The sequence below is a fragment of the Colius striatus genome, chromosome 2 (genome assembly GCF_028858725.1).
Source record: "Colius striatus isolate bColStr4 chromosome 2, bColStr4.1.hap1, whole genome shotgun sequence".
NCBI classification, from domain to species: domain Eukaryota; kingdom Metazoa; phylum Chordata; class Aves; order Coliiformes; family Coliidae; genus Colius; species Colius striatus.
In genome coordinates, this window is record NC_084760.1 from 73,931,723 (window position 1) to 73,959,170 (window position 27,448).

Genomic DNA, 27,448 nt, shown 5'->3' on the forward strand with positions numbered 1-27,448 from the left:
GCTGGCAAGTCAGAAACCATGCACTCTTTAATATGCAGGTAAAAGTGAAGCTGTTGTGTGATAGCAACTCCTTTTTTATGTGATAGTTCTACTATGATTACGCTTGAATTGCTGAGATCAGCCAGTGGGACCTCCAAAGAGTGGAGCACCTTTACAATTTTTTAAGAGGATGCTCCATGCTGTTTTGTAGACTGTTGAAGTTTCATCTGCTTTGGAAGCAACTTTTGTATAAAAGTTACAGCTCTTGAATGAGCCTCTTTTATGGTGAGAGAAACAATCTGTTTCAAGGAGTCGGAGTAGCTGCAGCTCTTGGGACTCCATCCTTCTGTCACTGATTTTCCTTTTTGTCTTTGGTACAAAGAAACAAAATATGTTGTTTCGTGCAACTGCCACATGCTCTTGTGCTGTCACAGACACAAGGATTGTTCTGGAATATGAAATTTGCACAGGGTGTTAAAAGACAAGAACTGTAGGATAAATCCCCCCTACATTTTATATACATTTTGTAATACCAGAATTTAAGTGTAAGTCCCTATTATCCCATGCTTGGCTGCAACAACACCTTTCTCCTGCTCTTGACTTCTGCAGTGTCACATCTCTTCCAGATGTAGTTGTGATTTTCCCAGTATATGAACCTGAGCACAGTATTCCTTCAGCATAGTCCTTTCAGCTCTTTCCCCTTTCCTCTATGCCACTTTCTGTGTTGTGCCAGCCTACCTCATACCAGAAAACTAACTGCAGGAGCAGTAGAGATTTCCATTTTGCTTAATTTTCCCTTTAAGGGTAGTCAACTTCCACCTGGAACAAGTTCATTGTTTCTCCAATGCCTCATTTCACCAGGTGAAGAATTCCCTAGGTTAAAGGTCTGACACGTTACCCATCTTTCTTCAACTGCCTCGCTTCATTCTACTAACAAAGCCAGGTTTACATGGCTGAAACACCAAGGGCTTTATTACTCCACCTGGCCTCATTTTGTCTGTGCCTACACACATTGCTCCCATTTCCTCTCTTCCTCTATCAAAATTATTAACAGAAAGGAAGACATAGCTAAGCAAACTATACTGGATCATCATGAACTCAGCTGTTACACACCTGTAACATCCGCTTGGGTTTGTGCCTTTTAAGCTATAAACTGTTCTCTGTACAGACAATCTCCATGCAGTAAGAGTAAAAAATAAATGGGATATTTATGTGGCTCCCTTGTTATGCAAGCATGTGTTACTATGAATAAAGCAGTGCGTCAACACAAGGGAGCAGAGTCAAGACTTCATGATCAGAAATAACTGCCATAGTTACTGAGACTTTTCCTTTGACATACCTCTATAAATAATTAGATTACAAGACACCTGAGGTTACAATACATCCTGTAAGAATAACACCTTGAGGGAGTTGACAACTTTCTCCTTTTGGCCAAGTGCCTAGGGAGACATTAAGGTACATGATTAATAGAGAGCACTCACACTCACCTTCGCACATCCTAAAGCTTAGTTATAGTATTATATTGTATCCCTCGTGGAATGTTATTATTTCTATTCCTGATGGTGCTGCTATTATCACTGAATAGCCAAAATCCTCATGGCAATTGGTGATAGGAAAGGGAAAACAAAGAAAATATTTGTTCTTAAGATGGTGGGAGTAGGAGGGGATGGACAGAGGACAAACCCACCAAAACAAAGCATATAGTAAATTGGTTCAGTGATTTCACAGAAGAATCATTGTTCCAAGAATGTAGCTGGATCTTCCTCCCCAGTATTCCCTCCTTTTGTAGTCCTGTGTTTGCCATACAGAGAATGAGATGCTGGGCAATGAAAACTCCTGTATATTTCCTGAGTGTAGTATTTATTCTTATTGCTTCATTTTCTATTCATGAATTCTGTTTTGCAGCCCTAAACAAAAGCAATTACCATTTGCCTCTTTTCTGTTGAGCTCACTTCAAACACATTGCTTGCACAGATTCTCAAAAAGCTGAAGGATTTGACAGAGGAAGCTCCAGGAAGGCACTGCCTATGCTATGTCCCCTTGCGTTGGCCTGCACCTCACCTGGGCAGCACAATGCAGTCAACCATGCCAAATTATGCAGTTATGGGGTTCCTCTGCTGGATGTTGGTGAAGAGTGGGGGGGATTCAAGTGGGGAGAAGAGCATTGGAGGTCAGGCAGTGACAGTGGAGAATGTTAGCAGTAGTGAGGTGAGGAAGGAGGAGATTATCAATAGGAGAATGTCTAGCAGTGATACTGGGAACTGGAAGACTCTGGTGTAGCTGGTTATACCACAGCAGTGTGAAATGGAGCTCTGCTGGGCTGTTAGGTGAGGAGCTGGGGGTGAGGGTCATGGTACAGGAATGAGAATGAATAAGGTCGGATGAGGAAAGCCCAGGCTAGACACTGATAGAAGAGAACAGGATTGTTTCATGAGAACAGTGCATGGCAAAAAGCATGTGAACACATAAGAGGACAGCTTTCCTGCAGCACTGAAAAGGATTGTGATGCTCCTGAGTTTCACTAGTTTTCTGCAAGTAGCACATACTAGCAGAACCTCATGGTAAATTATGAGTCATGTCCTCCTTCTCTATTGCTTATAAATAGAAAAGGTAGCAGCCTGCTGCTGCTCTTAGCTAGTTGCCTGGTTCAGCAACTGAGACTTTTTAATACATAGGAAGGTTCCAGGTTTACTGACGTCTCATGGAAGTGTAGACACAAACACATGAGATTATTTAAAACATATGTAATATAAGCATTCAGATTGTGAAATCAAGCACTGTGAGATGGAATTAAGATTGTACTTGCAAACTTACTTTGGCCTCATGGACGTTGTCTTCATAGGAATTCCTCTTCCTCCCCTCCATCATCTTTTTCAAGGCAAATAAAGAACCTGTCAATAAAATTCTTCCCTAATCTGTAGTAGAAGTTGGAAGGCACATGCAAAATGGGACTGAGAGCTCTAGAAGAGAAGGGAGGTATTCTGAAGAGAGCTGGTACTACCTTCAGAACTGGCTCTGCCAATATATCCCTAAAATGTGTAGAGGGGCTATTACTTGTACGTTCCTGGTTTTCTGGGCGCCCAGATTGAGAACCAGCTGCCCCATTTTCTCTGCAAGAGAAGTCAAAGTTAGCTGTGCTTTGAATGTAAAAGACTATATAATACTTATACTCTGAAAGATCAGTGCGTCACACCAACACCTGTACTTAGAGAAGTCTTCAATGCTTCAGTGTTATTAGAGGATTATACACCTCACCTCAGAAGCATTAATGAGATACTGCATTCATGAGCTCTACAGAAAAATAATAATAAAAAAGAACCTTTGAAGAAGTTAGTTATTCTGGATTCAGAGCTGGGTTTGTATAGTCCTAACAGTAGAAAAGGCACTAGTCTGCACATTCTAAGACAAGAATTAAATGAAAGACTGAATAACTTTGTGTTCAGTGAGCACTGTTTAGCCTGTGCAGTGACTGAGGCCAGAGTCTAGTGGAAAAGTGGTATCCAGTCATGAAATTCAAGATTTTGACTTAATGCACATAGGCAAGTGGGATTTATGCCATGTCCCAGGAAATGTGTTGTTATCTTGAGTACTTCATTCTTCAATCTAAGATTGATGTATTGTTTCAACCTGAGTGTAATTAACAAGGAGCAAAAATACAGATCTGTATAGCAGGAGCATGAAGATGTATATTTTTCCTTTTTACTGAGCAGGTGAAAGAACTAATTTACACTGATCCCAATTTGCATGGTGAAGTCTCAGAAGATGACAAATAGAGAACACTGTTCACGGCAGTTCTGCCACATCTAGCTTTTGGGGAGGTTTAATAAGTGCTAGGTTTCCTCATGGTAGCTATTGAGAGATTCAGAAAATGGCACTCCAGTAGCTGCTGTAATACAAGATGGTGGAAATATGGATGAGGTAAGGACGCAACATGAGAAGAGAGAGAGCTCCTCTCCACATGGAGTGCTGCTGCTCCATGGAACAAACTGGAGTTTTCTGCCTGGCAATCTGCACAGTTCTTCTTTTCTGGATCCTCTGTACCATACCTGCTGCCATACTTTCTAGAGATATTTGAGTTTAGTTTCCTGCTTTGCATACTTTGTTTTGGGATTTTACCTGTGTGGAATGTACTAATAGTATTTAGTAGTGTTTTGCTGTAGCCATGACAGTCCAAGGAGTTATACAAGAAAAGGCTTACCAGTAAGGATAATGTATTTTATTAGACCAAGTGATGCAGTTAGAAAAATGAGGTAACTTTTAAGTAATGAGAAGGCTGCATAATTGTCTTACTGATACACAAGCTTTAGAGTCTGACCCCATCTTCATTGTTCTCTGTGTATTATATTCCCATATTCATGATGGGTTATGGTAGATTTCCTAAACTATTATAAAGACATTAGTGGATCGGATAGAAATACATTTAAAATAGAGACAGGTATATAAATTGGGATCATCATAGTGCTCTGCTATATCAATTTATTGCTCTTGGAGCAGAATAGAAATGGGCCAGTAGCATACCTGAAGACCTCCCATTTGCTGAAAAGACATCGATGCATTTCCCTACACTGCTATGAGAAATCCGGGACCTCTTGCAAGCCAGCCTCTGCGTAATACAATGAACAACGTGCACCCAGGAGCTGCTGCCCTTCTGTGAACTTCAAAATTTCCTGTGTGTTAGTTCAGTTTGCATGGCCAGAAGATCAACAAAGGTCTTCCTTCTCTAACCTCTTCCAGTGCAGAAGTGCAGACCTTCTCTTTGTAAAATTTCTGCCTTTGGAGGAAATTCTGCTTTTGCAAATACCAGCTCATGAATCACCTAATGAAACAATTCAGAGCTTTCCTTTTTTTTTTTTTTCCCCGAGACATAAATGCCATGTCAGCATTCAGTAGAACAAAGCATCTACTTTGTGTCTCACACTGTCTGTCAAGTAAATTTCAGAAAGACATCCAAAATATTTTACCAATATTTTCCTTGATGAGTTAAAAATTAAGCCTCACGTTTTTATATTGTGTTCTCTTTGATTTTCACATTCCTTTAGAAGTTAGCAGATGCTATTGGGAGAGATCAGTGAGCCTTGAACAGGTGAGCTGGTCTTATGACAATGTCCAGATTTGACAGAAACTTGTGTTTAGCAAATTTTATCTTTATTTTTAGTGTACACTAGTGAGCTGAGGCTAGTTATTTTGTCTGAGTGCAAAGTGAGCTACACAGTCAGGATGCAGACTGTGCTGAAGGAGTAAACTCTGAAATTAGAAATCAGTGTTGGCTGGGCTATTTTGCCACTACATTTCAGACTTTAATCCTAAACAGATCTGCCATTTAGTTTCTATATGATACATGTCAGAGGATCATTTGATTATAGGTTCTACAATGCAGGTATTTCCTATGTATCTTCATTCTTCTTGCAAGTGTATATTTCAGTACAAGGCAGATGGCACAGATTATTTTATATTCATAATGCATATACCTCTAGGAAAGCCACACCACAGTGTGCTGATGCTGGCTGCATGGGTTATGTGTTCTCGGGAGACTGACGTGTTCAGAATGTGTTCTTTTGCCCTTTCCCCTATCGTCTCATGTTTTGCTATGATAGAAGCACTAGCAAATGAAAGGCTTGTTATTGATTTCTGTGCAGATGTTAATAATTTCCTTGTAACTCTGCATTGGAATGGCAGTAAGTGATGTACAAAATTTGACATCTTAATTTTTCATTGATGGAAAGGAGGGACACTAACCTGAGATATGGCAGCCTATTAACTCTGGACCTGTGGATTCAAAGAAGCCTTAGGTCACAAGTAAAATGAGTGTGACTCTCTCAATATAGTCTTTATGGATGTTTGTTTGCTCCTCTAAGACATCAGGCAGGCTTCAATGTGTCTGAAGCAGAAGGAACCAGAAAACCTGAAACAAAAAAATATTTTCCTTCCAGTATTGCCAGCCTAGCTGAAATCACAAGTACTGGAAATGTCAGGAGAAGCAGAATTTATGAGCTCCCCAGACTTATGGCTAGATGCATCAAAATATGCGTCCTAAATGCTGTTGTTTACTCAATCAAAAAGAGAGGTTCAAGAATTTTAGTGTTTGTCTGTCAGTCCCATCCAGTGGACATAGTTTCAGTTTTCAGCAGTTGCAGCTTTATGAAGAATTCCCTTGGGCTAGAAATGTGGACAAACAAGGGCACAGATGCACTATAGGTCATTAGCAGATATTAAACAGTGAGCCCCAAAAATCTGATCCCCACGCACCAAAGGTATTGCTATCATTAAAACAGTGAAATCAAATCCTTTAGCAATGGGTAAATATCTGGATGTTATCGTGTTTGCTTTCAGCCACATATAACTATCATACACCACCTTTAGTATAGGAGAGGCTCTCCTATTCAAGACAATACTATTTCCCAACTGACCCTCCAGTTGACCTATACACCTTGTAGATAAATTTCTCTTAAAAATTTATATTCTGCATTTCTGACTGCGGGATTAGATGACCACCACAGAGGCATTATGTATGCATCATTATGCTGTTAAAATTCATATTCTTAGTCCGGTCACAGATAGCCGCACAATAAGCCATCAGCATTTCAAAAGCTATCTTGTGCTGAACAATAAGAGTAAATGGCAAGAATAGAAAATTTGATTTCTGCCTCAGTGGAAGAAAAGATCTAATATGGAAGAACAATTGTGCAAAGTCTTAACGCTCGTTTTGCATTTCACCAACATCATCCAAAATTAATTTCAGTGATTTAACTATTGTTGTTATTGAATTACCTAGTACCCTAGAAGGCAAGAAAAAAAATTGGATCTTCTAATGTAATCCACTGCACTCTTGTCCTCCATAGCTGGGCCAGAGTTTGCTTTCACACTGTGCACTGGAAAAGGGCAGCAGATTGATATTTGCTGCATTGGCTCCTTAGCGATTAGTCTCCAACACTGCTCTGTGTCTCTGTATTGGCAGTGGTAAGAGTGCAGAAGAAGACAGAAAGGGGGAACTGGGAAGAGGAAAGAAGTTTAAATTGTAGTCCAGAGTCTTTTGGCATGCTCAGCTGCAAACACAAGATAGTGAAGACCTGAGGAAGGAAACTAATTAGGATTCCATTAAGAAGAGAGGAAAAAAAGTCTTCCTGAGACCCAAGTCACATCATGATGGCCAAAGGGAAACCTCTCTCACTAATGTAGCCTTAATTCATTTTATTTTGCAGAGACAGCAAGCTCACCATGTTGCTTCGGGAGTCCTTGGGGAACATGAACTGCCGTACCACAATGATAGCTCACGTTTCATCTGCTGCGGGGAACTACGCCGAGACGCTGTCCACCATCCAGATTGCATCAAGGGTCCTCAGGATGAAGAAAAAGAAAACTAAGGTAAGACAATGCGCAGCTTCTTTCTTATTATGGTGGAGGAGGGAGGAAGAAGGACCCTGATGGATCTTTAACAAGGTAGAGAGCAACATGTCACAAAACCAGTAATGAATTCCAAAGTGCGTGGGTTGTGTGTACCCCATCCTAGGCAAGTGGCTTAGAGCACGTAGCAGAGACCGGTGAGGGGGAAGGTAAACACTTCAGCTTCAGATACAGAGGAGTGATTTCAGACATATCTGCTACAGCAGGTTTTTAAGCTGGCCTCATTTAATGATATCACTGTCTGCATTTATTTTCAGTTATGCTATTAGTGCTGATGAAATAATAAGGAATGAAACTGCTATAGAGGTAAAGGAAATTGGGATTAACGAGGAATTAGATTCTGTATGCTTCTCAGAGTGAGCAGGAGAAAAATAAATGCAAAGCAGTGTGTCCATTGCCAGCATTGATGCACCTTTTATTGTCATTGCTTCTAAATATGGTTGACAGATTTTCCACAAAGTGGAGAGAAGATGGGCTACAACCACTTTCATGTTTTAGAGTCCTAGTTCCTACTGTACAGCTTGCATGTGACTTGGGGCACAGTTGAGTGAATTGTACGCATTTCATTTGACATTTGCCAACCTATTGATTGACAAAACCTTTTTTGTCAATGGATTGAAGGGAGACAAGTGAAGAGATTCAGTCCACACACCATCACAACAGTGTGTCTCCAGAGACCTCTGAGTGCATGTTATACAGTTCCACATACTGGTAGTATGACCAAATGGGGTTTGTCTTTATGTTTTGTGCCTTTTTAATGTAGTGAGTTTTCTTGTTCCTCTTCATATGTACACACACGCGTGCAGAATCAGCAAAGCCTTTGCCAAATACCTGATTTTTTCAGCCAGGCTCAGTTAAAGGAAGGATCCTCATCCATTTGCTCAATACTTTTGGAAGTCTCGTGATTTTGAGTGGGTCACAGAGTTGGTGCATTGGGTCCTCCATTGGACCCTGTGAGGTGTTTGCTGTAAGAGCAACACCTGAAAAGAAGCTTCAGAGCTGTGCGTTAGTTTAGAGATTATCCAGTTTAGCTGTGACTGTGACCTTTTTCTGTGTGCATTTTGTGCAAGGAGCTGTTTGCAATGCTGAAAAGTTGTGATCTCTCTCTTTTGTATTGCAGTATACATCAAGTTCTTCTGGAGGAGAGAGCTCCTGTGAGGAGGGCAGGATGCGGAGGCCAACCCAGCTGAGGCCCTTCCATTCTAGAAACAGTGTTGACCCAGACTTCCCTCTTTTGCATTTGTCAAGTGATCCTGATTATTCATCCAGCAGTGAGCAGTCATGTGACACCGTGATTTATGTCGGCCCCAATGGCACTGCCCTTTCAGATAAGGAACTGACAGATAATGAGGGTCCCCCTGACTTTGTTCCTATAGTTCCTGCTCTGCAAAAGACCAAAACCGAGGGCAGGTTGGAGGAAGCTAGTGAATCAGGTCCCAGCACATCTGAAAAAGACTGCCTGAAGTGCAACACCTTTGCAGAGCTCCAGGAGAGGCTGGATTGCATAGATGGTAGTGAAGGGACTGAGAAATTTCCCTTTGAAGAGATGCCTGCTCAATTTAGCTCAAACCAGATGTCTAAGTGCTCTGTCTCAAGCCAACTGGCTGAGCTTAGCCACTTACCAGAGTCAGATAAGGAAGATATGATGCCAGAATGTCAGCATCCCGATAGAGAAGCCAATGCAACACCCAGTAAAGCTAAGAGAAATCACTCCCCTGTTCCTTCTGGAACTCTTACAAATGTTTCAACTCCTTCTTCTCCCAGAAGCATAACAGGCAGCTCTAGTAAAGAGCTTAGCTCGTGTCAGTTAGCACACAGCACCAGCTTGCAGAGCAGCAGAGAAGGTCTCAACACCTGTGGATTTGTGGAAGGCAAACCTCGGCCAATGGGTTCTCCCCGGCTTGGCATTGCGAGCCTCTCCAAGACATCTGAGTACAAACCACCAACTTCTCCTTCCCAGAGGTGCAAGGTCTATACACAGAAAGGAGTCTTGCCCAGCTCCACTCCCCCACCAGTTCCCTTGAGTAAAGATAGTAGGATGATGTCTAGTGAATCTTTATTGCAGCCAGAAATCCGGACCCCACCTGTAGGAATGAGCCCTCAGATCATGAAGAAATCTGTGTCCTCCAGCAATGAGGATTTTGAAGAGACTATTCTCGATGAAGATTGTCAACAAAGTGTTTCTCCAGAATCCAAGAAGGAGATTCTGAGCACCACCATGGTGACTGTGCAGCAGCCTTTAGAGCTGAATGGGGAGGATGAGCTGGTGTTCACCCTTGTAGAAGAGCTAACCATTAGTGGGGTCCTTGACAATGGACGTCCAACCAGTATCATCAGTTTTAACAGTGACTGCTCTGTGCAGGCTTTGGCCTCTGGATCTAGGCCAGTCAGTATTATCAGCAGCATATCTGAAGATCTTGAATGTTACTCCAGCACAGCTCCGGTGTCTGAAGTCAGCATCACACAGTTCCTTCCACTTCCAAAGCTGGGCTTAGAGGATAAATCACAGGATGATGGGAGCAGGCGTTCATCCATCAGCTCATGGTTGAGTGAAATGAGCACGGGCAGTGATGGTGAACAGTCATGCCACAGCTTCATAGCCCAGGCATGCTATGGGCATGGGGAAGCAATGGCAGACCCCCCTGTCTCCGAGTTTGCGAGTGCCATACAAAGTGCCAGCATGATTTATGTGAGTGAGAAACAGAAGCCAATGACTGACAACATGCTTATACTGTCAGAAGTGGGTGAAGAAGCTTTTGGCAAAGTGCCACCCATCAAAGGCTGTAAAATATCAGCTCTAGGGAAAACGACTGTCACAATCAAGAACACCACAAGCCTCAGCAGCTGCAAAGGCTACATCCCAATGAAGACAAACATTACCGTGTACCCATGTATTGCTGTTAATCCCTTCAAAGCACAAGACGCGGATGATGCCGTACCAGCAGTAACTGCAGACCCAAAGGTTACCCATCCCCATGATGGGAAAGAATCCAGTTCTAAGAAGGATATCAAATTCGAAGACCCTTGGTTGAAGAGAGAAGAAGATGTAAAAATGGACAACTCTGGGAGCAGTGATGGACCAAGGCCTGACACGGCCACAGTTTCAACCAAGCCTGAGCACGACACAAAGCAGTCATCAGCGGACAGGTTTAGCAGCAGCAGTGGGGATGCCTCTGTCTCTCCAGGATCTGAGAGTCTAAAGAGGATTGTAGATGGGTGTGAGATGGCAGTGCCCAGCTCTGCAACCCAAAGCCCTGTTCATTCAAGTGACAGTTTGAAGAATGACAGCCTCCCTCGAGGGGTTCTGAAGGCAAGCAGACTGGAAGAACCTCACAGTCACCTCCATCCTACTGTCACTGACAGCAGCGAAGTTGCTTCTCCTGCCTTCCCACTGTTTTCTAAGGCTAGCCTTGACAAAAAAATGGCCTCTCCGAAACACTGTGTCCTCACTCGTCCCAAAGGGACCCCTCCTCTGCCACCAGTGAGGAAGTCAAGCTTGGATCAGAAGAACAGAGCCAGCCCCCAGCACAGCGCAGCCAGCAGCACCACAAGCAGTCCCTCCAGCCAGCATGGCTCCTTCCTGGCCAGCTTCCCCGAGGAGCTGAATGCCAAACAGAGGGGCCCTGGCATCGATGGCAGCAGCAATAACAGCAGCAGCAAGCTCTTCAGTGCCAAACTGGAGCAGCTTGCCAGCAGAACCAGCTCCCTCGGGAGGTCCACAGGAAGCCACTATGAGTGCCTGTCACTGGAACGTACAGAAAGCCTGTCCTCTGTGAGCTCCAAAATGAGTCCTGGAAAAGATACCACCATGCCCAGGGCTGGAAGGAGTCTCAGCCGCAGTGTCATGTCATCACCCACCAACTCGGGCCTATCCCAGTCGGCAGGTGCCTCCCCAAAAGCCAGCCAGTCCAAGATCTCTGCAGTCAGCAAGCTCCTGCTGGCAAGTCCCAAGGCCCGCAGCCTGTCTGCCTCTGCCACCAAAACGCTCAGCTTCTCTACTAAGTCTCTGCCTCAGTCTGTAGGGCAGAGCTCCAGTTTGCCTCCAAGTGGGAAGAACATGTCCTGGTCAACGCAGTCACTCAGCAGAAACCGAGGCTCCAGCCTTGCATCCAAATTACCGCTTCGGGTCGTCAACGGGCGGATTTCGGAGCTGCTCCAGGGGAGCACCAGTGCCAGAGGCTTACAGCTGCGGGGAAGCTCAGAGGCAGAGGAACGCGGGGGCCCTCCTGGAGATGAGAAGCCAGCTATCCATATGCTGCCTTCACCTTACAGCAAGATCACCCCTCCTCGGAAACCTCACCGCTGCAGCAGTGGTCACGGCAGCGACAACAGCAGTGTCCTGAGCGGAGAGCTGCCCCCTGCCATGGGGAAGACAGCCCTCTTCTACCACAGCGGGGGGAGTAGTGGCTACGAGAGCATGATGAGGGACAGTGAGGCGACGGGCAGTGCCTCTTCCGCACAGGACTCCATGAGCGAGAACAGCAGCTCTGCCAGCGGCCGGTGCCGAAGCCTCAAAAATCCAAAGAAACGGTCCATCACAGGTAAGCTCGCAGTGGTGTGAAAGAGGCAGCAGGTAACTAGTACGTGGTAGGGAGTCTAGCCCTAAAGATTAGCTGATTCAGTACCCGCTGGATCTCTTGGCAGAAAAGCGAGGCCAGGGTGAGTGCCCTAAGGCTCTGAGTTTCTTCATTTTGCAACATGCACAAATCCTGTGTGGTTGCTTTGTCCTTGCAGTGGAGTCTCTCCCTCACCTGTTTTGCTTAGGTTTGCTTCACGTGAGCAGAACAAAATTTATCCCTAAAAGTTGTTACTATTGCCAGTGGCAGCCACATTCAAGTATTTATCTATACAAATGTTCTTCTGATTTACTTCCAGAAAGATGCCTTAGTGAGGCTGTGAAATGTAACTGTTAAGAACTTTGGGCACAGACTGCCCTCTTAGTATGCACATGTTTCATGAGCACAAGGCAAGAATCTTGCTGAATAGCATTATCTGTTGTGAGCCCACTTTTACTTCTTGTGTGCTCTGGATGCCCAAAGGCACAAGGTTGCCCCACAGCAGAACCACCATTGAGTTCCTTTGTCACTATATCAGGACTTTCTAATAAAATGGAAAGAGGCTCCTGGGTAATATGAAGAGTCTGTGCAGTTGCACCTGGTACATCATCCTCCCAGAAAATGTTTCAGAAAATTGTAGGTCAGGGATGAGGAATGTCCATCAGCTGGTCACCTCACCTTTTTCCCGGGTAGTGTTTTCCCAACCCAAAGTAAGAATTCTGCCTAACTTGCTTTTGAAAATAAATGCAAATTGGCATTAGAACTGGTGTGTAAAATATGAGTGGCTACTTATCCTACAGTAGCACTGACTGTCCAAAATGTTATTCTCATACAGTTCCTAATTTTCCAGACATTCCACTTGCTGAGATATTCACTTCTGGGATTTGTTTGCAGTGGATGAACTGAGTAATGTGTAACTCTCCCTTTCTTTATGTACTTGACTATGGTCAGGAAGAACATGTGCAGCACAGTTGTCACTACAGTAGATACCACTTTTCATAAGTGCATGGATGATTGTACCTGTTCAGAGATATCTTAAAGTGATCGCTCTACATGGTGCAAGCACAGACCAAGTGATGAAATAATCTTTCTGAACTCAACTTTGCATCCTGTAAGAAAAACCCTTTCCTGTCTCTTCAGTTTATGTAGTAATAAGCTGATTTTCCTCTTTCTGAGAATCTGTTCCTTTAATAGTTCCTTTGAAATAGGAACTTTCTGTAGTAACTTGCAAGAAGATACTTGGAAGAGACATCTAAAGATCACCTTTTTCACCAAATACTGCTTTTTTGTCTGGCCAACAGATTAATCTCTTTGTTCTTATTTTTTGGGTGGGTTAGTTGTTCTCTCTTTGGTCAGCAATGTTGCGAATATCTACCTATTACTCAACCTGATTCTCTAGGGTGGAGGGTTTTTAGTGGACGGCCTGTGTCCCTGGAAGTTGCCTGTGCTGGTGGACTTGGGTAGCCTGGCAGGTTGACTTGTCTCAAAGCAGTTTACAAAGTTTCTTTCTTAGTTCACTCTGTCACCTGATGTAGAGAGATTCTGAGACCCTCATCTCTGATACTTTACTTTTGAGAGTGATTTCCTGTAACTCGCTGTGTTGAATGACTTATATTTGTGTTGAAGGTACAGCCAGGATTTTTATGCAAATTTAAAAGAACCATTTTTTACTACCTTCCAGATCTCTAGCAGCAAACCACTGCCCAGAAATTAATAAAGCTTCTCTTTCTTATAACCTAGCTCCTGTTTGCATTTGGTCCTGCAGCAGTGAAATCATGATTCTGTTTTGATGTGTTTGATAATAGCATAATTTTTCACATGTCAGCAGATTTATGATGGTATAAAACCAGGATTATGACTTCAACACAGGGGAACATGAAGGAGGAGCTGAGATATAAGGGAGAATACTGCTGTTCACAAATATATTTTTATTGCATAATAAACAAAAAATTGCAAAGGTTTGCAATCTTTCATCCTCTGTAATTTGTCTTTTCTATAGGTCTTTTCCAGTGTGAATGTTCTCTCTGAAGGAACACTTTCTAATGAAAAAGATAGCAGACAAAGGTTCTGAGCTCTTAAAAGACAGATATTATTTTAATACATAGTGCCAAGAGCATTGGACCTTTCCTGATTTGCGGTCACAGATCCGCTGTGCTGTAATGGATATGGCACTATTGATATGCTCATTTCAGGTCAGGCAACCCTGTCCACTTTATTTATGATTATTATTAACAGAAATGCTAGCTGTCAGACACATTCAACATGAATCAGCCCAAGGCCTCTGTAAAAGGAACTATAAAGAGTCTTTAAGAGAATCACCAGCAGCCTTGTCAGATGTCACAATTACTTTTGAAGTTCTGACACATTGAAGAGACATTTTTTTTTCTTGAGATTAAGATCTCGTCTTTTATTTGTATGTGTGGTTGCTTCTACCCTGAATGTCAAACATGAAGTATCAGACCTGCACTGAGAGTTTTTGAAAGACAAAGCTAATTCATATCCTTCAGTATTGACCTTAGGTTAAATTTTGGGCTCTGCCTGGGTACCTGTACGGTTCACAGACAGTCTGATATTGTGTGTGCAAAATGAAAAGACAATGTTTTAAAATATTTACCTCTTATATTCCGGTACATACTGAAAAATCATATGTTTATGGCTTGAAGCACAGAAGACTTTCCCCTGTAGCTAACTTATCCAGTTAATAAACATTCCTGTATTTCTAGCATTTAAAATTGGTCTTATAACATCATGTCAGCATATATTGCCCCAAAGTGACTGCTTATGGCAGAGACAGAAGTATTTAGCCCAGATCTGTGGGTGTACATTTAAAAGCTTTGTACATCAGCTCTTTACCCCACTCTGTGGTGTAAGTATGATTCCAGACTCCATTTTAGAAAAAGAGATATGAAGGCAGAGAACTTTACTGACTTGCCCAATGCCTGAAACTAAGTGAAAGCCAGATCCAGGTTTAAATTACAGGCACCCTTGACTCTTACCCACAATCCCAACTGTCTTGGCTACACCTCCTGCCCTGCCTTTGCTGAGCAGTGGAGAGGGTGGTTTCATTTTTTATTTTCTTTTTGTGGCACACCATTCCTCCCTCCCTGCCCAAAAGCATCAGTGCAACTACATTTTATCTGATTCCTTCACTCCATTAGATTTTCCCCTGTAAGAAATTCCTTGTAAGAAAGAATTGGCATCTCAACCATATTTCTGGCACTAGTCTCCTCTCTCTTGATTAGGCAGTGCATTCATGAGCAAGGCACTGAAGTGTTAGGACATAGCTTGTACAGTCATCACCAATTAGATATTATTTTTTAATTCCTTGGAATTTTTAAGTGCAATAGCCCAGTGCTGCTCCATGGAAAGTCAGTGATAAGCATGCTTTTTTAAATATGGACTCCTGTATATGATCAGGAAATGCATTCTGTCTAAATTCTGTTTTACCAAAGGCGTATTTGTATCCCAGGAACACAACATGAATGAGAGGGAGGCAGGCAGAGTAGCAAACTAGGACTTGCAAGATGTATGTTGTATTCTCTGGTGTGCTGCGGTTTTGCTGTATCACCTTGGGCAACTTGTGTAATTTCTGTGTTCTATGGTTACCAGCTCATAAAACTAGATGATGGTGGTGTGAAAAAAGGAACAGCAGGGTCCTTAGATCAAAAGTGTTACCTACCTGCCTGTTGCTTTTCTGCTGTGGTTTTTAGCATCTTTTCCCTAGTTTAGTTTGGATGCATGTGGGCACTACTTTAAAATAATTCTCAGTGCAAAGCATGACTGAATGTTTTCAGAGATGCAGCTTTGGTGCTGTCTCCAGATCCTGCCCATTGTGTGGCCCAAGCAGGCTTGGGGCAGCAGCCTGTTACAGGCTGGTGTGTGCAGGGCCACTCACAGGGACAAAGACCCAGGGCTCAGGCATGAGGGGAAGGTGTGGAGGGGAAGCAGATAGTCGAAGAAGTGAGGCTTAGAGGAGAAAGTCCTTACCTGTAATGTGCTTGGGTCAGTCTGGGCCAGTTCAACCTTCCTGAACATTGAGTACTAATGATGAACAGGAAGCAAAAATCTGAGGAATGCTATTGAAAGTAAGGCCAAGTAGAAATGAGACTGGGGGAAGATTAAGGTTTCTAAATGCTGACTTCCTGAAAACTAAACCTGTGCCCTGAGTTGAAGTTGCGTTATCTCAGTATTTGCAGGACCCTGCTCTTGTCGGCACAGGATAAGGTTGGTGTGCATATATGCATATGTGTGTTTGTGCACATGCTTTGACCTTGTATTTGTGGGGAACATGTCAGACTATGGATAATTAAAGATTCCTACTGCGGTATTTTATGGCTTTTGCAGTAAAGTTTCATGACTCCTTGCGGCTCTTTCTCAGTACCAAGTTTCATTACCTCGACAGTGCAAATTGCTACATGATTTTAACACTTTAATAAAAAGACAGACTGTTAGGACGTGACAATATCTACAATTGAAGTCCCCTTTTTGCTCTTACTGTGTACACTGAGTTTACTTGATGGAATAGTTTTGAAAATGGAGATGTAGAGGTTCTTGGAAAGCCCTGAAAACTTCTATATTTGAGCATATTCACTCTCGTAGGGGAAGCACTTATCCCTGCCTACAAAAGCAGCAGAAAAAGCCAGAGGCTGAATCCATGGGCTGTAAATTATGAAAGTCCATCTCCAACCAATATTGCAAAGCGTCACATTTTGAAACATGCCCAAAATGATGAAACAAAACACCAGCAAGAAGAATTTGCGCTCTTCTTGTTGAATCCAAGGGAAAAGGAATTTGGTTCATATTGAGACTGCCGAAGGCACAGTGTGGGGAGCTGAAAATGGCCCTTTGTATCACAAAGCTGTAAGACATCTCCATCGTTTCTATTTTAATTTGCTTATAAGTGATGGTGGCTAATTGATATCTTGGATTATACCTTTACCATGACAAAGGATGTTTAGAAATACACAAGAAAAAGCTGTTTTCATGCACACTTTATGCATGTGACTGCTCGCTGGACAGCTCTAGGGGAGCAGAGGGAAGGAAAGTGTGGGCTTCAGCTCCAATTTTTTTTGTTACTGTTGTTCATTAAAACAACAGCATTGATTTTCCCAGGTCAAAGCCAGGCCATTTCATGCAGCAAATCTGTGTTGAAAGGGATCAGAGTAATCATTTTTTACACGCTTGACTACTGCATGCCAGCACTGAGTTTTCAGCTACATGAACATAGGAATGATTTAATAGAGGAAATGGCAGCAGGCTATTGTGCATGGTGAAGGCTCCATGTAACACGCATGACTGAGTTGCACACCATTAGGTTGGGTGTAAATAAAACCTGCTCCTGACACTGCTACAGAATTAGTTCATTGGAATGCCTCCACCACTCTCCTGTTGGAAGCTAATGCTCTGGCTACAGAGCGCCTTGCCCTTCCAGGCTCTGCCTTTGCTGGCCAAGTGACTGGCACAGTACTGTAGGAACAATAACCAGCTCCAGCTCCAGCCACGATGCTGACCTGTTAAACCTGTTAAATAAAAATCCAGCGACTCTGGTCATCTTTTTTTTTTTTTGCTAGGGATCATGCATGCTGAAAACTCAAGCCCTGTGATGTGCATCTTCCCTGGAGCATCTCCCAGATTACTTGTCAACCCACCATGCTGCAGGAGGGCTTCTGTCTTGACCTGGTTTCAGCACTAATTCACCAGCTATGAACTTCCCTGAAAAGCTCCTTTTAAAGTGAGATGGTAGTTCAGGAAACAAAGTTAAGAAATTAACTTCTTGGATAGGAAAAAATTAGAGTAGACTGTACCTCAGTATGTTCCTTGTACCAGTCCAGAAGCAACATAGTATAGGTATGGATAGAAGATTATAAACAAGGGTTGTTTCATTCCTATGTGCAACAAGCAGTTATTTCTAGCCTCAAGTGTCCTTGTAATTCTTATTAACAACAGCAGGATTGCATATAAGTCAACACAGATTACAGCCTGAGTTATTTTACAATGAAGTAGACATAGAAGATTTTTATTCTGAATGATGAGCCCTGTGGATATTTCCTATTCCAGGTGTTCAGGTGCAACCTGGTTCTTCCTATAAAATCTGAGTTGCCAGGATGAGCAAATGCTGTTTAGATTTCCTATCAATAAATGCCTGAATTCTTTGATGTTTGTAATACTGACCTCAAGGGGGGTACCCTAAATACTTCTGGTGAAGTCTCCACACCATCAGGGGGGCCTTCCACTTGAAAGCATTGGCAATGTATTCATTAATGAGGAGGGGAAACTATATGAAAATCCAAAGAGCTTTGTGTTTTGCACTGGGGAAAATGCCCTCTAAGACAAACTAGGAGAAAAGAGGTCAAAGGAATGGACAGGAGTTGATTCAGTCATGGACCATTGCCCATGAAGGCAGATCACATTAGGAAATGAGAATGAGAGAAGTCAGCATTGCATTTTCAACTCAAACAAAGCAGGAGCCCTGTTGTCAGACAATGAGGAACAGCAGGGAGAACAGGACAGATAATCTTTGCTAGTAAGCAAACAATCTGATGCCATGTTTGAGGTTGATGCTATTTGAAGTACAGTATTTTTTGAAGTGAAGCTACAGAAGGAAAGGTGAGAGCTTAGGGATACTGCTCTACTTAGCCAGGATTAGTTTTTGTGATTGCCTTGAGTTTGAATGGACTGTCTACTGAGAAAAAAACCAAAATGCCAAGCAACAGGTTCTGTACAGAAAGACAGTTGTCTCCCATAACATTAAATGTAGTGGGGAATAGCTTTGGCTGCACATCCTGCCTTTGAGCACACATTATAAACTTCTGAAATTATGATATATCAAGTTACAGTTGCATTTTCTGTTTGAAACATCTTGAAATTTCTAGAACAGCAGTTGTTTTTCATCCCATTCAGATCTATCCTGCATTGAAGAGATATGTATCAGACTTCTTGGCATGAAGATTTTGCATTTACACTTTTTGCCTTTTCATTTTCCACAGAAAAGATGCTCAGTCTGTATTGTGTGCTTAGAAAACAATTTAAGGGGAGCACTCTGGAATATACAGTACTTAAGCAAAACCAGACCTCTTAGACATTCTGCCCTAGTCAACGCATACTTTTATGAGCACATATTCTTATGGAGTTGGGCATTTTTGCTGAAGGTCAGTGAGTCTTCTTATCCCTAAAGTTACACTTTCATACCTAGGTGGCTTGGTCTGTGTTTCTAATACCTTAAGGCTTCTCTGGGCTTATCTCTGCTGAAGTATGTTGTAGCTTCAGTGCTGCCCTTCAGTCAGATCTGCTTTCACATTACACACTTTTACTGCTGTGTTACTCCCTTTATCTCAATTTTAATCTGGACAAACCTTAACCTAAATCTGAAGGCAGAGCAACAGATCTGTCACAAGAGCAAATCTCATATTCTGTGCTTTTTCAGGGCTATGTCATAGTCTGATTATTCATACTCAAGCTAGGCTCAGGAGGGGTTACTGTGAGTGTGGATAAATTCAAACTAAGTGAAAAACATCCTCCAAGACATTTAGCAACGAGCACGTTGCTTTACATGCTGTATGGTCATAAATGAAAGCATTGTTATTCTGCTCAGCTCACAGGATTTCTTTCAGCTTGGTTTTTGGTATGAATTTCTTTTCTTTTAAGGAGGAAGGGATCCCATTTGGCAGTTTATTGAGGTGCTGGACAGGTTGCACACTCTCCCAGCCCCAGATGGAGGGGCTGAGGTTGGGGCGACCTGCCAAGAGCTGCTCCTGCTGAGCTCCCGGGCTGATCGCTGCCTTCATAACGTGTGTGCATGCAAGTAGAGATGTGCTGTACTTCCTCCTAAGTATTTTATTTAACATACAGTCAAAATTTATGATACCCTAACCCCATCTAGTGCTCCCAATAAATTTGAGACTTCAAACATGTATTTGCTATGTAAATAGAAAGGTATTCATTTAACAACTTAATTGTTATCTGAATGTGGATACGGATGAGCAAGCTGTCAGCTGCTTTGTAACACTCACCCCAAAGCTCTGCTTTGGCTGTATCTCCTTACTGATCCCAATTAAGGGATCATCGGAAAAGAAAAGGAGGCTAAATGGAGAGGTCAGTGGCAGGAGTCTCTAGTCAAAAGACACTTTTATTTTCTGTACCTGGGCTAATAAGCAGCCTGTTCATCAGTGCATGTTTAGAATAAGCTAGATTCGATTTTGCCTCACTGAGAAGACGCAGGAGATCTTTCATATCATTTCTCCCCAGAGTGCTCTAAACCTCAGGTTTTGAGTCAGCATTCAAGGCTCTGTAAAAAAAAATCTCTCTCTTTCTTCTTTGTCTTTCACATGGATGTACCCACTGCGAAGGGGCAAGGAGACCTGTATGGGTGAACTCTGTCCTGCACAGAGTCTGCCCACCTTGGGCAGCTTTGCCCTGCCACATTGCCCCACTACACCCAGAGCCAATGGCTTTGCTTTGTTGTGATAGTCCATGGGCTACCCAGACGTGAGCTCTGGCCAGAAAAGAATCATGAGCTCATGTTAGCATGTCTCCTGCTGCTACTGGAGTCTCTGATGCCTCTTCTCTGAGGGATAAGCACTATAAGCTAGAGTCCTGGGTTGGAAACCTCCTTCTAGACCACAGGCTTCCAAGTGGACATGAATGGGAACTAAGCAAAAAGATTTACTATTATCCCTGTAATTTGTACCCCAGTAACACCTGTTTTTGCTTTGCTCCAAATATGAACCTAATGCTGTTGAATCAGAACCATCCCCCTGCATTTCCAGAGCATCTCAAACCTGGTTAGAGAGGCAGTTCTTCCAGTGGGGATGGTTTAAAAGTGCCCCAGTACACAAGAAAGGTGGTGTTAATAGCCACACTGGGGGAAATAAAGAAAGAGGGAAGAAAAAAAGAAAGAAAATCAAACATCACAGAAAAAAGGCAATACCTTAGTCATAGTTCAGCCGTGCATGGGAGAAGTGGTCAGAAGGAATTTCCAGTCTACTCAGCTGCTTCCTTGAAATACTAGAGCTAGTGTGTAGTCATGGCATGCAAGGAAATAAGACCATCAAAGTAAAAAGAATTAGCAGCTCTTAGCTGCATTACACAGGAGGTCAGATCTGACATTTGTAAGCGTTGCTGTCTCTGAAAGTTGATGAACAGCAAAGATAGGAAAGAGATTGCTTTTACACTCAGACAAAATTTGAAAGACAGCTCCTTTGAGACACCATGGCCAAAAGCCTAAAAATTAGTTTTAAAAGTGTTTAATGCATGAATCCTTTTGGTCTTGAGCGACACTAGGGATGTACTCAGTGCCCTTCACATCTAAGCAAGTGTAGGACTCGTATCCCAGGAGGAGCTGAGCCTATTGCACGATCTCTCCCTGCACATAACAAAAATTAATAGTCCACCACCCTGTCTCACCTCCCTTCAGGTGTGCAGCTGCTCTCACCATTTGGATGCCTTTCTCTAACATCACTGACAGGCATCACCCTTAGTACTGCAGTTTGTTGGGGTCTTCCCAAAATGTGTCTCTGGTAGTAGTATCACTTTTTAGCTATGGGAATGGATCTAGTCTTGCTTTTCCATTTATCAAGATCTGATTCTTCTCTTGATGAGGCAGTTTAATCTCAAGGTTAATTAACATGCATTCAAAATAAGTGGATGCTGACATTGACTTCCAGTGACTGTTACCCTACTTGCTGGTAGTTGTAAGGCTTTGTTTGTTCTGGCATGGGCTTTTTTGCTGGGCTGCAGTTTGAGTAGTAAGTGGTAAGTGTTACAGGATGGGCAGTCCAGACCTCAGGCTGGTTGATATTAAAGGAGCTCCTTGTCTATATGCCTTGGCTGTGCTCTGCTTTTTTGCATGCAATTACCTCAGATGTATTCAGATAGAAGCTCTGTAGACTAAGCCCTCCAGATAGGAGCAAGATAAGACTGTTCTCATCCCTTACAGAGCTAACATTTACAGGTTAATTGCTGTTTACCAACAGCTGTTTTCTAGCACAGGCTGCTGCATTCAGAAATCATCGGGATATGACAGTTCACGAAGTCTTCAGAGAAACAGACTACCGTGAATGAAACTAGACAATGCTTTGTTATGTGCAAATCCAGAAACCAGGCAATCAATAGATATTTGGGGATTGTTTTTTTAACTTTTGGCTTTCATTGAAGCACCAAGTTGGCAGACATGTTGAAGCTATTTTCATTCAAGCTTTGATAAATGTAGTGCTTTAGTGTCTTCCAAATGATTTTGTCTTGTTTTTAAAATAAAATCTGCATGATCATTCCACATCTCTTCCCTGCTGGCATGAGTTTTATTCTTACAGCCAAGAGAGTCAATTAATAATTTCAAACTTACTGGCTCTGGCTTTTGGTTTTGGTTTCTCTCATCCTTTCTAGTCCTTCTGTCTCCTAAGGGAGACCCTGCAGGAGTTGTCAGCTACAGAACATCTCTTTTTTTTTAAACCTAGCCATTGCTCTGAGTGTACTAAATGAGCAAGGAAGCATAACCAGCTGTTTTTCTTTTTTTGTGTGTGTGTCTGTACTTTCTCCCAACAAATCATATGCTCAGTGTCCTCACTTCTGCCGTCAGACCAGTGACATATTTTTTCTACCTTGCTTTACTTTAGACTCCGACTTGGCAACTCACATGAAAGATGCTTTCTGTACAGCACAGGCTTTATCAACCATGGTACATTTTCAGCTATTGTAGTAGTCCCTTCCTCTGTGCTGGCATTACAAAGCAGAGTGGATGTGCATGAGCAGTGTTATTGAAGCAGACACTGACTAATCTTTCTGCCAGCATGTTTTTCTTGCTTCTCTCTTTCCCATCACCAGTGCTGCAGTAAGTGCATAAGTGGGAAATGTTTTAGAAGAATATTCTACTGGACAAGGCTAATGCAACTCTGGTGACAACCACCAAGCTCAACTGTACTTACTGCATACGTTTTGTCCTCTCTAGTGTTTCATCTGTTCTAGCAAGCCTACTGTGATATTTTGCAAAGGGTTAGGGGGTAATATACTGGCATTCAACTCCACCATAGTAAAAGAACTTGGCTATCAAAGTGCTTTTCACACTGTGAATTAAAAAAACCAAAACCACACGTCCCCTGGAGCTGGCTAATGCTTGTCCTTAGGCTGTAAGAGCCAGGACTAGTAAAGAGATAGGAAAGTGAACCTAGACCTGTTCCAGCCTGGTGCTCTGGTCCTTCACTGGCATACCTGTACACACTGAGACCCGAGCAAAGGGAAGTGGGCAAAAGCTCTGGAAACTTTAGAGTACATATGCCCTGTGAAGATCACATCCTGATGTCAGGCACCAAAGAATATGTGAGAGTCTGACTCATGCTGAATGGGTACAGTACATTGCAGCTAAGGTTCACCCCAACTTCCATGACCACCCTGGGTTTTTGCCCCATGTTCTTCTGTGTTTCAGAAGGATGAATAGACACAATTGGTAAACACTCTGGAGACAGAGTAGAAAGGAAAGGCCGTGTTGAAGTGTCACTTTCTTCATTTGCAGGTTCACAGAGACGGAGGCTGATCCCAGCTTTATCACTGGATGCTGCCTCCCCAGCAAGGAAGCCTGCCAACAGCCCTGGGGTGCGCTGGGTGGATGGGCCCCTGCGAGGGGGGCAGAGGGGGCTGGGAGAGCCCTTTGAGATCAAAGTCTATGAGATAGATGATGTGGAGAGGCTCCAGCGGCGACGAGGTGGGGACAGCAAAGTGAGTGCCGACCGTGTAATCTGTCTCCTTCCTCTGGGGATGTGCAAGGAGGAATTCAGGTTACGTGTCCAGAAATGTGTAGTGTTGTATATGGTTAATTCAACAGGCAGCAAAACCTGTTATTTAAGAGCAGTTACGACTCAAGTTATGCCTTCTTCTGTAGCAGCTAACAGACCTTGCATTTGTGCGCCTTGTTTACAGCTTTGGTAGTTCTTGTGCTCCAGCATCTTGGCACATAGAATCATAACTGTTGGAAAAAGCCTTTAAGATTATTGAGTCCAGCCACTAACTTCAGGCCCATCACTAAACTAAACCATATCCCTCAGCACCTCATCTACAGCAATGGTGCCTCAAGTGCTTTGATGATATTTGTTTAGCTAATGTCTTCCCTCTAACAAAGTTATTCCTGCCAACCTTAGGCCTCTAAATTTACAAAAAGATCAGGCAATTTCAAAGGTCAGCTCTTGAGAGGTATGGTTGCAAAGAATATCTGACATTGGTAGATGCAAAGAGTATCTGACATTGGCCCCTATTTTAAAGTAGGTTGAGATAAACTTTGTTACTATTTTAAGGCACTTTTTTCTTCTTAGCCTCCATCACTTGGTTAGGCTGTTTGTGATGTTGTGATCAGAAAAACACCCCCTGTTGAGGTGGAGTTTCTACTGCACTTCACCCACACAGCAGACTTGTCTACAGAGCAGAAGGCAGGATAGTGTTGAGACCTTCACACAGGCTTGGAGGATGGTAGTTCTGGTATTGGGAGTGCTCCCACGCTAGCAAGGGTAGCACAGCCTTCATCATGGGCTCACTTACAGCATGTCTTGATGACTGTCACCCCTCAGATGTCATGTGAGGCCAGGCTGGGTGTCTCCAGACAGCACCCTGTGCTGTTACTGTGCCCCATATCTATACAGAAAATATATCTTCTTTATTAATGACTGTGAATTGTTAGAGCTTTTCATAGTATATTCCCTTTGTTTAACGATGTTTTAAATTTTATATTGTTCCCAGTTCTCTTATTTTATAATATGACTGCTGCTTTTCTTATATGCCAAGCACAGAGACGTATTTAATACAGCAAACTATGGATTTCCCTCTTCCAAGAGCTCAGATTTTCTTAGCCAAACTTGTGGTGACAAAAACAAGAAATGTTTTACTACAGTTAATCTGATTTCAGGATGCTGCCTGTTATTAATTATTGTGGTTTATTATTAACTATCATTGCAAAGTCTCCAAAGCTCACTGGTGGAAAACATCAAAACCAAACAAAAGCAATAAAAATAAAACAGATGATGGATGATTTTGTGTGGTAATTCACATGCTCCCAGAGTAAATGGCTCATTGTCGCTATTATTGATTGGGAGACAATTTGACTGAATGGATCTGGCTATTTCTTCTCCTTTTCACCCATTCCTCCCCTGCTTCTTTTTCCTGGTTGGCAGGAGGTGATATGTTTCAATGCCAAGCTGAAAATCCTGGAGCATCGCCAGCAGAGAATTGCTGAGGTCAAGGCCAAATACGAGTGGTTAATGAGGGAACTGGAGGTGACCAAACAGTACCTGATGCTGGAGCCTAATAAATGGCTCAGTGAATGTAAGGACATTATTTTATTGCCTGGATTGTCCTTTGATTTTATTTAAGGGGGGCTGGGGGACAGAGAGAAGCAGAAACGTGTGCTAAGAATGAGGTGTGAGGTACTGTGTTTGTAAACTAAAATGAACCAACATATGACCTGAGGGCAAGTCTTAGCTTGACAGTATTTCTAGAACTAGTCCCTATAATTCTTATTAAATGTTGACAGTAGAACTGAACAATCTTTTGCCTGAGAGCTAAACGTTGAAATGGTACATCACTGTAGTGGTGAATGTTGCCATTGGTAGATTAGCATTCATGCATTTCAGTCCACAGCTCCCGAAAATGAGATCTGTTTTTGCCTCAGATCCCTCAGACATGTGAACAATATTATAAATCTGTTCTTTTACCACAAAATAACACTGTGGAGAAAACTTGTCCCTTGGCACCAGTGGGCTTACATGATAAATGAATTTGTCCCATTTTTTATGACTGTAAATGTGTAAAGTTCAGAGATCTTAAAGGGCATTCACATTCAAATGAAGAAGAACCTCAAGACCTCAAAGGAAAAGAGATGAAGAGTACTGTGGTAATTGCATAACAATTTTTAGTATTACCAAGCAGACAAGGTCATGTCAAATTGTTCTAGAAAAAAAAATAGTTTCAATTTATTTTGGATAATTTGCAGATAGCAGAGGGAGATTGGCTGGTGTGTTTGCTTCCTAACTCTTCCTTTGATAACTGCCATAAGTTAACACTAGCCAGGTATATCCTGCAAAACAACCTCAGTATATGTTTCAGGAACACTATTTAGGAAAAGAGGTGAAAAGGAGCAGAGAATTTGGCGTATGCTGCTGTGCATTACTGCACAATGCCTTCACTTCTGATGCCAATGTGATAAATGCAGAAAGCCAAGGATGGCACAGACCTCAGGAACTAGATAAGATGGGAAATGCTGGCTCAGACAACATATCTCACACTCGACTTCCATGGAAGCTACTGCCAGCTGACCTCTGGCAGCATATGGGCACCTATGATAAGAGTGATTGATGTGCACGCCTTCCCTTGCCACTCTTAAGTGGTCTGGTGAAAATCACATGGAATAAGGAGAAGCATGAGGAGCAAGGAGGTTGATTTCTAACCTAGTTTTTAATCAGGCAGAGGACTTGTCCTCCCATGGCAGACTACTTGCTGAAATCTTTTTCTGGTCAGCACAATGGGTGGGAGAGTCCATACATGCTTAGCATTCAACATTATTTACTTAAGGGTGTTGGAGTGCAGCAAAAGTCACTTGCAGTTCTGGAGAAGATGGCAGAGCATATTGCTCAAGAAAACATCCTGTGCAATCTTAACTATATTTTTCACGGCCATTTCAATAGCCGTTAAACTGAAAGGCAATTTCTAATGACAATGACAAGCCAGAGATAATGTTGTATACAGTTCTGATGAGTCTGGAGACTTGAATTAGCTCTGTCTGTCCCACCAACCAGCACTGGGTTTTCTCTGCTTTTCCTAGCTGTACTTTCTTTCCCGCAGTTGATCTGGAGCAGGTGTTTGAGATGGATTCTCTGGAATACCTGGAGGCCCTGGAATGTGTGACTGAACGTTTGGAAAACCGTGTCAACTTCTGCAAGGCCCATCTCATGATGATCACCTGTTTTGACATCACCTCTAGACGCCGATAAAGTAGGAACCTCCAGAGAATTTCAGTGTGCATCGCTGCCATCCTCCTTTTCCCTTCTGAATAGCATCCTGAAGACCACAGAATGAGGATGAAGGTTGGAGTCATCTCAGCTGTGTGTATGAGATTTGCTATACTATACGGGAGAGTAGTATTACAAAAAACCAACAGGACAAACATGAAAGTGGAGATATGAGGTTGTTGATTCTCTTAGCCTAAAAGAGCACTTTGAGGAACCTTTAAAGACATGTCTGTAAATAAGAACTGCTAGCAGAAGACACTTCTTTCCCTGCGTTAGCTGATGGAGGAGGAAAGGTGGTTGTAGGACTTCCATTGAGACGTTCATTAAAAGAAAACGTGTCCAGAAAAACTGTTTAAGTGCCTTGCAAATCTTTATTATCCAAACATTTATGTTCATACTTAATTGTGTACAGATGGTGCTAGTCAAGAAAAGAAAAAGGAAAAAAACAAACACACTTTTGAAATGTATTTACAGCTTGTTTTTCTCTTGGTGTTTTCTCCTATTTCAGATTTGCTGTTTCCAAGTAACTTG

At 42.6% G+C, this 27,448-nt stretch overlaps 1 protein-coding gene across 1 annotated transcript in view; it reads left to right on the forward strand.

Annotated features, from left to right (window-relative positions):
* Positions 1-27,448, forward strand: part of KIF26B (kinesin family member 26B) — a 301,427-nt gene extending 273,979 nt beyond the window's left edge. The window contains exons 11-15 of the mRNA XM_061989833.1: positions 7,179-7,341; positions 8,501-11,921; positions 23,440-23,642; positions 25,085-25,235; positions 26,751-27,448. Of these exons, the coding sequence (XP_061845817.1) occupies positions 7,179-7,341; positions 8,501-11,921; positions 23,440-23,642; positions 25,085-25,235; positions 26,751-26,899 (4,087 nt within the window). The 3' untranslated portion in view covers positions 26,900-27,448. The remainder of the gene's footprint in view (positions 1-7,178; positions 7,342-8,500; positions 11,922-23,439; positions 23,643-25,084; positions 25,236-26,750) is intronic.